This window comes from Numida meleagris, chromosome 17, assembly GCF_002078875.1.
Source record: "Numida meleagris isolate 19003 breed g44 Domestic line chromosome 17, NumMel1.0, whole genome shotgun sequence".
Classification (NCBI taxonomy): Eukaryota; Metazoa; Chordata; class Aves; order Galliformes; family Numididae; genus Numida; species Numida meleagris.
In genome coordinates, this window is record NC_034425.1 from 7,974,275 (window position 1) to 7,989,570 (window position 15,296).

At 44.8% G+C, this 15,296-nt stretch overlaps 2 protein-coding genes across 3 annotated transcripts; both read right to left on the reverse strand.

The window, feature by feature from the left end:
- LOC110407278 (E3 ubiquitin-protein ligase TRIM38-like) lies at positions 49-4,204 on the reverse strand. The gene is made up of 4 exons (XM_021414800.1): positions 3,830-4,204; positions 2,542-2,628; positions 2,068-2,296; positions 49-1,173 (listed from the first exon to the last, which is right to left on the reverse strand). Exons 1-3 carry the CDS (start codon positions 4,175-4,177, stop codon positions 2,201-2,203), a joined length of 531 nt encoding a protein of 176 aa, XP_021270475.1. The 5' UTR covers positions 4,178-4,204; the 3' UTR covers positions 49-1,173; positions 2,068-2,200.
- ADAP2 (ArfGAP with dual PH domains 2) lies at positions 6,118-15,002 on the reverse strand. Of its 2 annotated transcripts, none has more exons than XM_021414797.1 (10): positions 14,324-15,002; positions 13,156-13,286; positions 12,402-12,493; positions 12,182-12,267; positions 11,732-11,841; positions 10,939-11,085; positions 10,134-10,217; positions 8,825-8,887; positions 7,463-7,540; positions 6,118-6,880 (listed from the first exon to the last, which is right to left on the reverse strand). In XM_021414797.1, the coding sequence occupies exons 1-10, from the start codon at positions 14,406-14,408 to the stop codon at positions 6,662-6,664; spliced, it is 1,095 nt and encodes a 364-aa protein (XP_021270472.1). In that variant the 5' UTR covers positions 14,409-15,002; the 3' UTR covers positions 6,118-6,661. The 2 variants fall into 2 exon arrangements, with proteins under 2 accessions (XP_021270472.1, XP_021270473.1); XM_021414798.1 differs by lacking the exon at positions 14,324-15,002 and adding an exon at positions 13,426-13,517.

The window sequence follows — 15,296 nt, forward strand, 5'->3', positions numbered from 1 at the left end:
GCGCCGCCCTGAGGAGACGCCAGCCGCCGCTGCGGTGCACGCCCGCGCTGAGGAGGAGCAGCGTCCCGGGCTTCCCTTCGGTCAGGAAGGAGCCGTGATCCAGATGTTACGTATCCTAACGAAGCCGGTGTGCCAGCCAAGTGGCGCGCACACACACACACACGACTACTCCGGTGCGTAGAAACGCATCAGAAGTGATGTGAAACGCTTGCTTTCTAATTGTGTGGTAATTTCTGAACAAAATGTAACAAATTGCTGCTCCTGGGCGCTCCAGCACGAGTTACGGTTGGGAAATCAGGGGTCATAGTCTTCTTTTGTAGCTCCAGGAAAACTCCAGCTTTTGATGGAGTTTTTCTTACACAAGAATGGAAATGAAAGTCAACGATCGCACAATAAACCTTAATCTATGTCCAAATGCTGCAAATCAACGAGAATCCTCAACCAGACACTACTGACTGTGTCCTGAGGTCTGTACACACTGAAAAATTTAACAGGCACAACTGAGTAAATATCTGTGACAGACTCATACACTCCAAAGGAAAGTAAAGGCACTTGGCAACCTGCAGATTGGGTCTGATTCCCTACTAGTCATATAACACAATTACCCATTTACCAATATAACATGCGACGCTCACCTTAACAAACTTACAAAATCATATGTTCAGTGGGACGTGTTCTTCCATGTTTTACCAGCAAATATATTTATTCTGTGTTTAAGCTACAGCTTTAGTACTCTGTGTTGACTCTAAAAATATTTCTGTAAAAATGACGCAGAATTCAGGCAACAAATAGAGTCATGGCTTAACGCAGTAAATATCAGTCAGGTGCAATAACTGCCCATACACCAAAACAGAATCTGCAGCCAACGGAAGCTTCACATGGCCTATATACCTCCATGAAAAAGGTTTCTTACTGTTTTGGTCTTCTACATACAGTGAAGTATAGTATGACATTATGCAGCAGTAATGATTCTAAGTTTATTCTGTTTCTATGACTTAGTTAAACAGCCAGATCTCCAACTGCTGTTATTAAGTATTATTTAATATTCTTGAAGAGCCACGCTGGCTTGCATACTTACACTGAGAAAGCTGGCTTGAAATCACCGATCTTTAGCTGCAGATTCTGGAAATAATGAGCAGACACTTGTCTCCTGATGTAAGTCTGGACATTGTACTAAATATGAAAAAAACACAAATTGTTAAGGCTGTTCTTCAAAATGTAAATAGAAAGTATTTATATTTCTAAAGGTAAACATAAGTAAAATAAGTGCAGCTGATTGATAAAAGTAAAAAAAAAAACCAACAGAGTTGTCTGTCTCTCTCAAGTAAGCTATTCTAAGAATGTAATAAAACAATAATTAAGGGGAAGATGTAAAAAATATCAGTTATCTAACGTATCAGGTGACACAGTGGAAAAGCAGCAGTGATCTCTAAAATCTTATCCTTTGAGCTTCTTGAATAAATTTGAGGTTAATAATAATGTATTTTATAAAAGAAAACTAAGAAGGGGATTTTTTTCTTAAATATGTTAGAATTTAATTAAATATACATACATATACACAAACTTTCTTTTTTTAAACTTCCTTCTTTTTCTAGGAACCCAAACCAGAAATTTGTAAATTAATTACTATGAAATCTAGCATAAAATACCAAGAAAAGGGTAAATTTCATTTGCCTAAATTTAGAAATTGTGGCAATCTATATCCAGTCTCGTTCTCTCAGTCTGCCTTCATAGTCTGTGGAAAGAAAAAGGCATGCTGAAGGACTGATTAATCCCATCTGAAGGTAGGTGTCTCAGGTAGGCCAGATGACTCATGCCCTGTAAGTATTTGTTTGTCTTATTGCCAGCCTCCTTGGAAAAAAATCTAGATCTGAATTTGTATCCATAGCCTATGCTTTTTCTGGTATTTTTGCCCTCTGAATTTCCCACTTCAAACAATCACTGGTACCACTAATCCAATGCCTGTGGATTGGTATCGTCTGTAGTGAGAATAGTGCAGTGGGAACCAGAAAGTGCTCTGTACATCTTCAACTCTTCAAGACATTTAGCTTAATAGTTTCTACTCACATTCTGCCATTTCATTTCATCACTTCCCAGCCCCTTCTCAATTTGGGCTTTGTTATCTGTGAGCTTGTTCATTTCATCACAGAGTTGGTGAATAGTCTCCTCAGTCTTCTGTTGAGCTGCTTTTCCCTCCTGTTCAATGAACACCAGTGTATTTTTCTCGTCTTTCAATGTATTCCTTCATGCAACAGAAATCTTTAGCAATACGGCTTTTGATCTGAGATGTATATTCCTGAAAGGCAGAAAACAGAGATCTGTTTTTTGTTAGAAAAGAAGACAAGTGAAATATGAGAGTTTACTGTCTCATCTCATGCTCTTTGACTGACCAGAAACACCTAGACATATTCAAAGGAATAAAACGCACTTGACACTGTCCCGTGTTGCCTGCAGTGAGATTCTGGGCAGTCATGGGTTTCCAGGTGGCTGTGGAATCACAGGGAAACAAACTAATTGCAGGTAATGAAGTACAATAGGTACCTTTGTTTCACTGAGATCCCTTCTCAAGATGTTGACCGCCTCTTCAGTCATTTCCAGTTGCTTGGAGATGTTACGTATCTGTTCCTCCTTTAAAGTGACACATTTAATCATTTATCTGTATAACCCTCAGAGAAAACACAACTAGGTTAAACTGTGGGACAATAAAAACCCTTACATTATTGACAGTTAAGCACTGGGCTGGTGGACACAACTAACTGGCTGAATAATCACATCAAAGTTAACATTCAACAGTCCTAAGTTATATATTGAAATATATTTATGAGTTTAACCTCAGCATGACTGCAGAGACTAAGACTTTTTAGATACATGTGTGTACAGTGTTAAAGTAATGAAAATCAGTAGTCAGGTTTTGCTCATTTCCAACAAGGTTTGAGAGTTATTGTAAGCAGAGACAGTGAACCAGTCCCATTTTGTGTCATTCAGCTGGGTGGAGCTGTAGCACTGTACAATGATGTTATGTTTCATTTCAGGAGTCTCCTGTGCTACGTTCATGCAGTAAAGGACACCACAGAAATGGTTTGTGAAAAGAGGAGAAAAGAGCTGATGGTGACTGAAAAACCAAACAACTGCCTTCTAGGATGCTCAGCACTCAAGGCTACGTGATGGGATGGTACTAACCTCCTGCAAAGGATGAAATGCATGGGGATTACATCATTTGCTCATTACAGATCTTAACTGGAAGAATTAAAAGAGAAGAGCAAAGAAACAGCAATGGAAAAAGAAATTAAAGAGAACAGCAGAGAGATGAGAAAGAAGGAAACAGGTAAGGAAAGATTTACAGATGTTTTAGGTTTACAGCTCTCTAAGCATCCTCTCATGGCAACCCACTCTCTTCTCTGAGTATGTGCAGCCTTCCCAGTTCTAAACTGACCCCAGGGCTTGCTGATTTAGGCACTTCATAGAGTTCAAATGGCCCATCCATCCAACACTAAGATCAATTAGTTATTACTATCTTAGACCAGCTGAGCACATTCAGCTATTAGTTCTTTCAACACACCCATGGAACCCTCAACTTGCAGCCACCACCAGTGAACTCCACACACTGCTTCAGTTGAACCTATCTGTCCAAGTGAGCAAAACACAACACCATTACAAAAATGTGGATATCAAAACGTGAAATACAAAGTATCCAGGGAAAAATAAGGGTTGGGGGAAGGCGAAGTTAACTCGGTCCCAGCCATGGCCCTGTTCCCATGTCCCCACTGAAGGGCATTTAGAATTGTGCCAGAGTGCAGTGGGGAGAAGCACTGGCTGCACCTGCCCATACCTTCTCCCCAGGTCCCTGCCCTGCAGAGCTCTGGCTGCCACACGCACCATCTCCGGAGGATGTGGGTTCATCCCAGGTCTCCAAGTCTTCTTCCTTCACCTCTTTGGGGATTAAGTTCACCAGAGCAGCTGGCTCCTGGTTGGGCCGCAGGTCCTTCAACTCAAAGCCCTCCCTGCAGAGTGGGCAGAGGGCACGCTGCCTGCCTTTGCTGTACTTGGTGATGCAGGACCAACAGAAGCTGTGGGCGCAGCGTGTGATCCGCGTGGGGTCTGTGAAGTAGTTCAGGCAGCAACTGCAGCTCAGTTCCACCTCCGCCTGCAGCCGCTCAAAGTCGATAGCGGCAGCCATAGCACGGTTTCGTTTCCCGCAGGCGCCGTGCTGCTGCTGCGTGCAGGCTGCAGAGAGCCGCGGGCCGGGCGGAGCTGTCGTGCCGCCTCGAGGTGCTGTATCCCGCAGCCAGCCTGCACCGCTGAGCTCCCCGGGGCAGAGGTGAGGAGCTCCCCCGGGGCCCCAGGTCTGTCAGAGGTCAGTACAGGTCCGAGAGTTTGGGTTAACTGTAGAAAGGAACCGTCACGTGGAGCTCTCTGTGATCTGGCCTTGACTTCTATTGAATCTTCAAAAAAGATGCTGTTGCGTCGAACCAGGGTTTCATTTTCTCAAGTAACTTCCTGATTTTGTTACAAAAGTCATATCAGTGTTGCTGACACAGTGAGAGAGCAAGCACCACCACAGAAGAAGCCTCATCCATGAAGCTGAGGTTACTGGATGGACTGTGCTCTTCTGAGATCATCCTGAAATATTCAGCTCATCTCAAAAGTGCTTCACTTTTGATTTCAGAGGATACAGGCATAGGCTGTTAGATCTGAACCAGCATGTGAGCTGGAATTCAAATCGTGTGAGGTTAAGTTAATGTGGGTGTATCAGGAAACAAAACTACTAATACAGATTGCTCAAGGTTGGATGGTAAGAGACAGGCAGAACAATGATCTAATTCATTTTTTTTCTGTGCTGCTGTGGAAAGAGTTAATCTTACTAATCTGTGCACATCTTGGTACTTCCTTATTCCTGTAGAAGAGAACTATTTGGGGTATCTCATACTGGCTGGCAAGCATCAGCAAAAGGTGGAAGCTTCACCAGAAACTTAAGTTTGCAAGACTTCCTCTTAATTTGCCAACTAAGGGAATCTGAAAAGAGTAATTACATATCTGAATGACTGGCTCAGTAGAACCAAATCTCAGACTTGGCTGTGAGGCAAGGAAATACTCAGTGCACTGTATCAACAAATACAAATCCTCACCCATTCCTGTGTTTAGGAGCCAACACAGATCATAGAATCATCGTATCATAGAATCATATCTTCATCCTGAACTCATGTCTTGACTGGAGTAGTAGGTGGTGTTGCTTTGGAAAAAAAAAGAAGGTCTCTACATGTTGCATTTGTCACTCCCAAAATAATCAAATAGCAACTGCTGAAAGCAAGGATCTGAGGGTATGTCATTAGAGTGCTTCCACAACAACATTCTTTAGAATTCAAACTTGACTTTTGAGGACTTGTTTCTCAGGTCCTCAATAGTATGAGTTTACAGGCGAGACAGCCCCACCTCCATCCCTGGGAAGGTGACAGAACAACTAATTCTGGATGTCATGTCCAAGCCCAAGCAAGTGGAAGGAAGAAAAGAAGGTTATCAGGAGTAGTCAACAGGGGTGCAGCAAAGGAAAATCACACTTGACCGATCTGGGAGCCTTCTGTGATGTCATGACTGGTTGGTTAGATGAGGGGAGAGCACTGGATGTTGCCTGGCTTCACTTCAGCGAGGCTTTTGACACTGTCTCCCAAAACATCCGTCTAAGATAAGCTTAGGAATTGTGGGATAGATGAGTGGACAAGTGAAGTGGATTGAGAACTGGCTGACTGGCAGGGTTGTGATGAGCAGTGCAGTCTAGTTGGAGGCCTGTAGTCAGCAGCATTCCCTGGGGGTTCGTTCTGGGTCTGGCCTTGTTTAACATACTCATCAATGACCTGGATGAAGGGATTGTGTGCACTCTCAGCAAGTTTACTGATGAGACAAACATACTTTATCGGGGGTTGGAGTAGGTGATCTCCAGAAGTCACTTCCAATCCCTATGATTTTTGTGGTTTTTTTTAGTTTCTGTGTTGAAAATATAACACTCCAAATGACATTTAAAACCGCTACGTGCAAAACAACCATGTCCCTAGCTGGACAGGAGATGCAAGCAGGTGTAGTAGCTGCCTGGCTCTGTTCCCCCCCAAGAAAGACAGCCAGTCATTCCAGCATGTATTTTGATCTTTCATCTATCCAACAAGACATGCTGCATATTTCTGGTAGGTGGTGAACTCTTTGCCTCTTGGTCACTTGTTCTATGCACTCTTGTAACAGATGGTCATGTTTACTGCCAGAATATATGCTGCGGCTGCATTGTCAAGTACATCCTTATGGACTCCTCAAGAAAATTCATGCCAGTCCTCTGTGGTCAAACTTTCTACACTGACTTTGTTTCTTTTTCAGTAAAACAACAGCTAATTAATCCCTACATCAGCCTGGGAAGGCCTCATCTGCTCAAAAGCAGAGAAGGTAAGGAAGAGTTAATGCACTTCAAAAGAAGGGACACAGATAATTTCTGAATATCGGCATTCTCCTTACTCATTTCTGTTGCCACCCTTCCTGTGCCTGTAACTGTTGAAGGAAGCAGCCCTTTGTAGCAGAGTCACTGAATGGGCTTGAGCACCATCCCTGCTGACAGAAAGAAAATGCAGACCAGTGCTGAACAGAGCCCAGGAAGTGCAGTTCACCGGAACTCAGTGTTATAGTCTCAACCAGACAAGGGCTGGGCAATCACTCCATTTAAGGCATCAATCCACTCCCTCTGCTCTCTATCATTCTCACATAGAAACAAAAACTCTCTCATTGGCGTGACCATGGTGATCCCTGATTTCCTCTTCTTTACAGATATTCCCTGGGGCAAGCCATCCCGTACTTCATAGCCCTCAACTCTCCTTCCAATAAAAACTTGGCCTTGTGGAAATGCATCCTAGAAAGAAGGAAACAGAAAACAGTCATCAGCCAGTGGACAATGCAACTCTGGAAGACATTATTCTACCTCTTGACATGGAGCAGGAGTTGGAGATCAGTGGAGGGGTCTCTGAACTGGTGGCAGGCAGCAGAAAACATATCAGAGCTTTTTCACACTCTTGAGCATTCTCAGAAGCAAGAAGTAAGAACCCATGCTCGCAGAGCTGGTTGCTGAGTGTTCAGAAGGAGCATAGTAGGATATTCTCGTTAGAGCAATGGTAGGAAATAGGTTACTGGCCTCTGGAATATTGCACATCTTGCCATGTGCTTCTACAACATGGCTGGGAAAAAGCAGGCTATAGACTTTAACAGCAGTAGCAGCTACTTTTTAAAAAAAATTAGATCTTCCTTACAGCCACTCCAAGGGGCAGAGTTCCCAAACAGCTCAGCTTCAAAGATACCCACTGACAAAGGATATAAACTCTTGAGATTACCTTGTTTGTCTTACGCAGCTGCTGGGAGAGTTGGATTATAAAAAACTCTTTCTCCCCACCCACCTCCACAAAGGAACTTGTGGAATAGTGAAGAACACTCTGCTTACCAGTGGATTTTTAAAGTACAGCAGGTTTCTCTCTTCAGAGTCTAGGCTGAACCAGCGCATCTTAAAGGTCTCCTTCTGCTGCAAGTAGATGGTAGAAGTTCTTTAAAGACCAAGTCCCAAAGACAAATTCTTCCTATTCAGAGCAGATCCCTGGGTTGCTTAAATTACTCTGAGCTTGAATTCAGTTTAATCCACCATCTTAACTGGCAACCAGTGAGTCGCTGCTGTGTGCAGTTCTTAGCTCCCTTCTCCCTGGGTTCACAGCAGAGATTTGCATTCAGTGACAATCCTTTGGATAAAGCAGGGAAGTCTGGTTCTACTGCCAATCTAATCAGGTTAAAAAAGCTACAGTAAATGGACTGATCGAAATCACTGCAGAAAATGATCCCTGGGCCAGTGGCTATTATGAGGAGAGTGTGCAAACAACTTCAGGGTTTTGATCTGGGGGGTTGTCCTTACTATTGCAGCATGGGCATTTATTTTTTAAAAATGCTAATTCCATCAACTGCACCCATCTAACCATTCCCTGAGATATTCATTGCTCTGTGCTGAAGAGTCCTCTTCCAGAGCTCACTTCAGTTTGAGCTGAATTTACGCCTCAGGAAAAAAACAAGCCAAAACATGCTTGCACTGTGAGTATTCTGTGCAAGTACCTGCAGGATGATGTACTGGGAGACTAGCACTGAGTTAGGCAAAAAAAAAAATCCACCATCAATATTCAGTATTTAATCGCTGAACTTTTCAACAGGACTTTGAGTCACAGTTTATCCAGAGGAGCAAGGCAAGAAGTAGCAGCATTCAAACAAGATCTCAGGTCTTCCTATGCTCCTTTAGCAGAGCCTGAAACCTCTCTCTCAATGTTTAAATAAGTAGCAGCCCAAATACTTTTCCACAAAAATAAACACGCAACCCAATCCATAGGTTTAACACTGAAGAATTTGTTGCAGTAAAGAGATGTGACTTCTGTGCTACTAATTTCAAGAGAAATAGGGAAATAGGGGAGCTGGCATGTGATTTTCTGTTCTAGAGGTAGCTGCAGTTCAAGAGCTGCAATTAGCAGGGAACTGATAAAGTAACTCATTTAGTGTTGCCTAACAGTACTTCGCATTTCCACATTTCCACTGCCTACTAATCCATCTTACTTATTCTTCAAGAAGGGTCCTTCTTCCAGTTTTCTTTTCCATACAGAATAAAACCTGATCCCAAACAACACAACAGGCTTGAACACAATGTCACTATTGACCCAGGCAACATATAGCCCCCTCAGTAAATCATTTACTAGTAAACACCACAGTATTATCAAATAATCTCCTTCTGGAAGAATCCTGCTTCTGTACTGTCAAGTAGGTAATCTCAACCTACCTTTGGTCCTGTTTTCTCCATATACCCTTCTTTAACATAATTTCTTGTGATCCGAGGTATGATCTAGAACACATACGTACACAAAAATGTTTGCCGTCTCATTCAGACTCACTTTTCTGTTTTCTGTCAAAGCAAATCACTGTCAATTTTGCTTTTAGGGCTTGGGTTTTTTTTTTTTTTTTTTTTTTGGGTGCTCAGCATAGGGAAGTCTGAATTAAGAAGGAACATAGGATTTCTGAAAGATTTCACTATAAAAGGAAACAGGGAGACTTTTTGGCCTTAGATGTTTACTTCCTTTCTGCATGTTAGCCACAGTGTGGGCTTTTTTTTCCTGTATCTTCTGTCCATCTCAAGGCTCACTACTAATTTGGCAGTCTGGTTGCTTTCAAAGAGATGTTAATTTTACCTATCTGTGACCAGAAAATTGACTGTTTTAAGGAATGTGAAGGAATACAGAAGAATAAGAAGCAAATTCAGTGATGCTCACTGCAAAGAAAGGAATAACATCGGACAGAACATCTTTGTGTTTACTTGAGAACCTGATATTCCTGCCAGGCTAGGAGATGACCAACAAGTCAATGTAAGAGATGCCCAAGTGAGTTTTTGCTTGCGTTTGCCATTAAAAGACTTTCCTTCATTTCCATCTCTAAGGCAACTGAATACTAAAGAATATCTGTTGGCACCAACAGAGACACTGAGCGTTAGTGATTAGAGTGATTACGACACTGAGCATGAGTGATTAGAGTGATTACACACAGCTGGTATAGCTAAACAGAGACATGTTTTGAAAAGCAAACAAAGGTTTAGCTTTCATATCCAATATCAACCAGAAGGAGGAAAGAAGAATAAGGATGTGATTGTCAGCACTACTGTACAGAGAGCTTCACGTATATCAAATAAGAGGGGAAACAAAAGCGCAATCTCCTGACACATTATTTAAGTAAGCATTATGGAATTACTCTCTCAAGTAGGGTCTCTATCTGTTTAGTGCACAACTGTTTCTATGCATCTGCTCTGCAGATTGATTTTTTCCCAGTGCCATTACATACAGTCTATCAACAGTTCCACTGACATCTATATCAGCTTCATGTATTTTAAAGCTGCTGCCTCCAAATCACAGTATTAGAACCAGGCTGAGGCACACTAGGAGCCTGCCATCACAGCCTGCCTCTTTCTCCAGGGAAAGAGCATGACTGCAGCTGGCGTTTCCAAGCCTGTATACTGCTGTTTGAGCACCTGGTTCTGGCACAAGTGGGAAAATGTTTTCCCATAATGTGTTTGCACAGGCTGCTTCATGCCTTGTTCTCACCTCATGCTCAGGGAGAGCTGGGAAGGTTGTTCTGAGATAGTGGTAACGTGCTGCCCGAATGGCATTGAACCAGTCAACAATCTCCTAGGGAAAAAAGCAAGTACAAACATAAAGACGAAAATAACATGAAGGGGTAAGAATGCTGCCTTTCCAAAAGGGCCTTTCTCCTTCCTTGTAATCTCTTTGCAAATATAGAATTTCTCTCCAGGGGCCAGAGAGAGTCAGTGACTTGTCCCAGACACCTGAAAAACACCAAGATTCCAAAATAAATTTTAAATGCCTCTTCAGGAAGATTCTGGACATCCTCAGCATGGAGAATCATCCAAGACTGTGTACGCAGGCTTTTTCAGTTGCTTCAGTTATGGATTCTTTAGAAACCTGTGTACCTGGAAAGACTTCAGAACTATATCAAGGGAAGAAACAGAAATCTAACAAAACCTGGAGACATACTTCTTAAAATTACCATTGTTTCTTTGCAAATAATGCAGAACAACTATATTTTTTCACCTGTCAAGAGGCTTCAAAGAATACAATCACTGAATTATATCAAACCGTTAGACAATTACCTTACAGAGACTTATGTATGGGCCACAAAGAACCTTTGAGAATATTCAGTGTGTGAAGTTGAAAACTCCAACAGAACAAGATCAAAATGTTATAGTTCCTAGTGTAAAATTCTGCAACATTCTACATTCTACAAGTCATACTGATTTCAAATCAGACCCTGCAAAAACAAAGATCTCTCTTCCAAAATATAGATTCAACATCTGAGAATACTGCTCATTCCAAAATCTCTGACATTCACCTTTCCACTTTCATGATAGACAAAAAGGTTCCTTGTTTGACCATCTGTCTTGTATGTGATCTGCAGCCCATGAGCATGTTGGATTTTCTCTGCCTGGAACATCACATTCAGCTTCTCGATGCTGATAACGGCTTTCGGACCTTTGGGCTGTGAAAGTGAAAAGCATCACTGTATTAAAATGGTCTAAAGAAAGGCAATGGAGGACAGATTAGCTGTATGAGAACTAGATCCTCACTGAACATAAAGTGCCTGTGTAAAAGCCTTACACATAAAAGTATAAAAGCCTTAGTTATGTGTTACATAAAATCACTTACATGACTCCCTTTCCTTGACAAATGTCTGGCTCTGGAGAGTGGTGTGTCTGCACTGCAAACACTGTCTCTCCAACTTCATAGCTGGAAATCAATTAGCTACACTCTCCCATGGAAGGAGAACATGTTGAGGATGTTGCTGCAACAGCTGATGAGAGAATATTTTGGTAATGTAGGAGGTAGCAGCTGCTAACAGATCTCTTCTTCATCTTGCTATTCACTATCCATTTCCTTTGTTCACTAAGGAAAAGGAGGCTGCAGGGTGGAGATGAGGGATGAGAAAAAGTCTTAGTTCCAAAACAGCAATTGTCTAAGATATCACAGATGTTAATGTGGAAACATCTGGGTTGCTCCTAATACAGGCTGATCTGGCTGCTAAACTAGAGACAAAGCTATTCATGCTGTTTCCAACTGGTAAGGAGCAGAGTCTGAGGCTGGATGTGGACCAGCTACCTACAACCAACTCTGGACAGGGAACTCACTTCTTTAGTGTAGTACTTCATCACCCCTTCCCTTGCTGACAAGAGAAATCGCCTCTGCTTGAACTGTCTGCTTTCCCGTCCACGCTTCCAGAGGAATCCTTCATGGCTACCTGCATATTGGGTGGAGACCAGTGTCAGACGAAGGCAGCACAATAGCAGGATTTTTATCTGATGCGCCATAGTTTCATGTTTCTTTTCTATCTGAGAATTTTCACCTCAAATAGAACAAACCAGTGGAGAACTACAGAACTGTGAGATCACATATATGAGCTAAATATACTTTGTACTTGTTGGGAGCTTCTTCTCAAAGTTACAGACTTGAAAGGAAGAGCTGCATATCCAACATTTCATGCGATGCAAGCCATCCTGAAGATCTTCAAAGCTGCAGCCCAAGTACTGCGCTGTTGGCCTTGAAACTAAAACCTTTTCTCTGACAATCCTAACTTTTACCTGCAGAACAAGGATCTTGGCAGACTCGGGTGGCAACAAATTCCTCACGCTCATATTTAGCTCTAATCCATTGTTCTCTTAAAACCCTGAAAGAGGAAAACATGGATAAAGCTGATCTGCCTCTACTCTACTTTCACCAACCACCCGAAAAGACCTGCAGGGGGAAGCAGTAGTTGGACAGGTGTAAAGGTCTGCAGCACTGAATAAACAATCAACTTACAAGCAATCACAGGACTGGGGGATGTAATAATAGGGAGGGACTTTGGCTTCATATTTAGCTTTGGCACAGAGATTCCCATGCTTCTTCATAAACTGAAACACAAAAGAAGTTCCAGTTAGGTCTGCAAATACAAAATCAATACCACGTGATGAACACAAAATGAAACTTGGATCAAAGGGAACACTGCACGTTTCGCTCAGTCTCACTCTACCTTTCAGCATCTCGAGAGTTTATAAATTTCCTTTGGAACTATAGTTTGCACTTTTTAGATAGCTGACCCTTTTTCAGTATTTCAAGCTCTGAAGCAGATGGGAGGAAACACAAGATTGTGGTTGTTAATTAAAAGAAGAGAATAGAGAGAAAATATATTTATGTTATCTTCATTTAGTCCCAGGAATAAATGCTGGTTATATTTTTAACACATTTCAACAGAAAAACGAGAGGTTGAAGCAATATTTAAGAAGGTTACTTTCACTACTAAAGGGAATATCCTATCTGAGGTATCTGTGGGCCTCTACGCTGTGATACACAGATACCGTGTCCTTCACAGAAATGCACTGTAGGCCATTAGAAATATAACCACCTGTCAGAGTAATGTGATTGAGTAGGTCATAGAAAAATCCCTGAAGTTACCCATGCAGTTAATTTTGCTCTGTATAGCTTTGTTCCTCTGTCTACAGTGGATGACTTGAATTCTGAGCCAGAAGTTATGCTGAAATACAGAGAAAGTGAATAATTCCTTTTCCTTCCATACCTCTATAAGATCGTTCTCCCAGAAGTCAAGCCTAAGGGATTTGACCCTGCTGACTTGAGGAAGATTGCGATGGATTCCAGAGCACATCAAACAAATGAATATTCCAAGTTTGTAAGAAGCCCACTCTGGATCTAGACACAAACAAAAAGAACGTACTAATAAATGGGAAAAGGCACAGCCGCTGATGCACAACCCAGGTTTCACACCTAACGCTCAAATCCCACCCCACCGCTCGTGGCTGCCACTTGTGTGCATTTAGAGGAACCGCACCTGCCTTCCCCAGTGAAGAATGCAGCCCTGAAATCTGTAAGCTTTTTCGCAGAGTATTTGTTTAAAAATTAATGTGACCGTTCAGGGAGATGAGCGGTGATGTGGAAGCTCAGGTAATTATTAGTTCATCGTGGAAAGTTCTCGTTGCTGAATTTGGAAGGCTATTTCGGACAGCGAGCAATGCGGAGCGCAGCAGCCCGGGACCGCAAGTGGAAGCTCCCGCTCCCGCCTGCAGCAGCGCGCCCCGTGTCCAGTTGATGCTGAGAGCCGTTGCAAGTGCACCAGCAAATTCGTTTCCTCCGACCGCCTCTCTCTTATCGCATCGAGCAAAAGCCGCTTGGCGCCTCTTCGCAGCCGCTGCGGGCTACCGACCGACTGCCGGGTCCGGACGCGGCTCGTCCACCTCGAGCGAGCGCTGGGCGGCAACTCAGCCGGGCTTCGGGCGGCTCCTCGTGCGCCCCGAGCTCCGCAGCTCGCCCCGCCCCGCTCCGCTCCTGGGGCGAGGTGCTAGCTACGCGCAGCCCCGGGGAAGCTCCTTGAGGCCATCTCCTGCCCCGCCGCCCTCCCCGCGCCCCTCGGCGTTCCCACCACCGCTCCCGGCCGATCCCACCCGAGCGACCTCCCCCGGCGTCGGGACCGCGGGCGCTGCCCGCCTCGGGAAACCGCCCGCTCCGTCCTCCCGCCTCTGCGGTACGCGAAGCGAAAGGCGCTGAGGGACCGCCGCTGAAACAGAGGATCTGACCGAAATAGAACGGCCGCGCCGCGAACCTGGGAAGGAATGGGCGGGCACCCGGACGGAGGGCACGGCCGACAGCCCCCGCTCGCTCCCATCCGCCCGTCCGAACCGCGCCGACGGACGGCGGGCGCGGCGGCTGCGGGAGGAGCCCCTTGTCCTTACCCGGCTGCCCGCAGTCGGCGCAGCGCCCGTTCCCGGTGACCTTCAGCAGCTCCAGCAGCAGCGTCTTATTGCGGTCGCGGTCCATCACCGCTGCCCGGCGCGGAGCTCTGCGGGTGGAGGCCGGCAGGAGGCTCGGCCCCGGCAGGCAAAAGGAGGAACTGGAGCCGGGCCCGACGCCGCGGGGCGCTCCGTCCCCTCCCGCCGTCCCTCGGGGCCGCCTCAGGCGGAGGGGGCGCCCCGGCTCCGCGCCAGGGCCCGGGGGGCTGCGGCGTCGGGGGTCGGTAACTGCCGGGACTGCGAGCACCGGTCAGGAACCGCAGCGAGCTGCGCTGCAGCAACGGTTCTAGCCGCGCTGATTACAGCGCGCTGAGCCTGAAGTTTCTGTCACAGCGCCGAACTGAGCACAAGCTGGCCACAATCAACTTCCCTCTTTCCGGTCTGAAAAAGTATTGCTAAGGCTCCTGCTTTCAGGAAGCCCATATGGGCAACACCTCCTTTTTTCACCCAGCACCAGCCTCGTCCTTTCCTGACAGCGGCTTTTTTTTTGTCCTGAACTGACACTATTTAAGTTCCTGACTATTGCAGTAAGAGTAAGATAGCCATACCTGATGCGGAGAAGTACAGACTTCAAATAAACCATCACACTGTGTGCACTGGCAGCCCGGAAACCAACTATGTTCTGGGCTGCATTAAAAGAGGAGTGGCCAGCAGGGAGAGGGAGGTGGTGGTCCCCATCTACTCGGCTCTTGTGAGGCCCCATCTGCAGTGCTGCATCCAGGCACAAGAAAAATGTTGGAGCTCTTAGAATGAGTTCAGAGGAGGGCAACTAAGATGATCAGAGGGCTGGAGCACCTCTCCTATGAGGAAAGGTTGAGGGAACTGGGCTTGTTTAGTTTGGAGAAGAGAAGGCTCTGGGGAGACCTCATTGTGGCCTTCCAATACTTGAAGGGAGCGTATAAACAGGAGGGGGAAC

Excerpts from the sequence above, each read along its gene's own strand:
- ADAP2 (XM_021414797.1), bottom strand. The coding sequence starts at position 14,408 with ATGGACCGCGACCGCAATAAGACGCTGCTGCTGGAGCTGCTGAAGGTC. Across the intron at positions 12,268-12,401 it reads CCCCAGTCCTGTGATTGCTT|GGTTTTAAGAGAACAATGGA; the intron begins GTAAGTTGATTG and ends TTCCTCTTTCAG. Across the intron at positions 7,541-8,824 it reads TGGAGAAAACAGGACCAAAG|CAGAAGGAGACCTTTAAGAT; the intron begins GTAGGTTGAGAT and ends ATCTACTTGCAG.
- LOC110407278 (XM_021414800.1), bottom strand. The coding sequence starts at position 4,177 with ATGGCTGCCGCTATCGACTTTGAGCGGCTGCAGGCGGAGGTGGAACTG. Across the intron at positions 2,629-3,829 it reads GGCAGGGACCTGGGGAGAAG|GAGGAACAGATACGTAACAT; the intron begins GTATGGGCAGGT and ends GTCACTTTAAAG. Across the intron at positions 2,297-2,541 it reads GGGATCTCAGTGAAACAAAG|GAATATACATCTCAGATCAA; the intron begins GTACCTATTGTA and ends TCTGCCTTTCAG.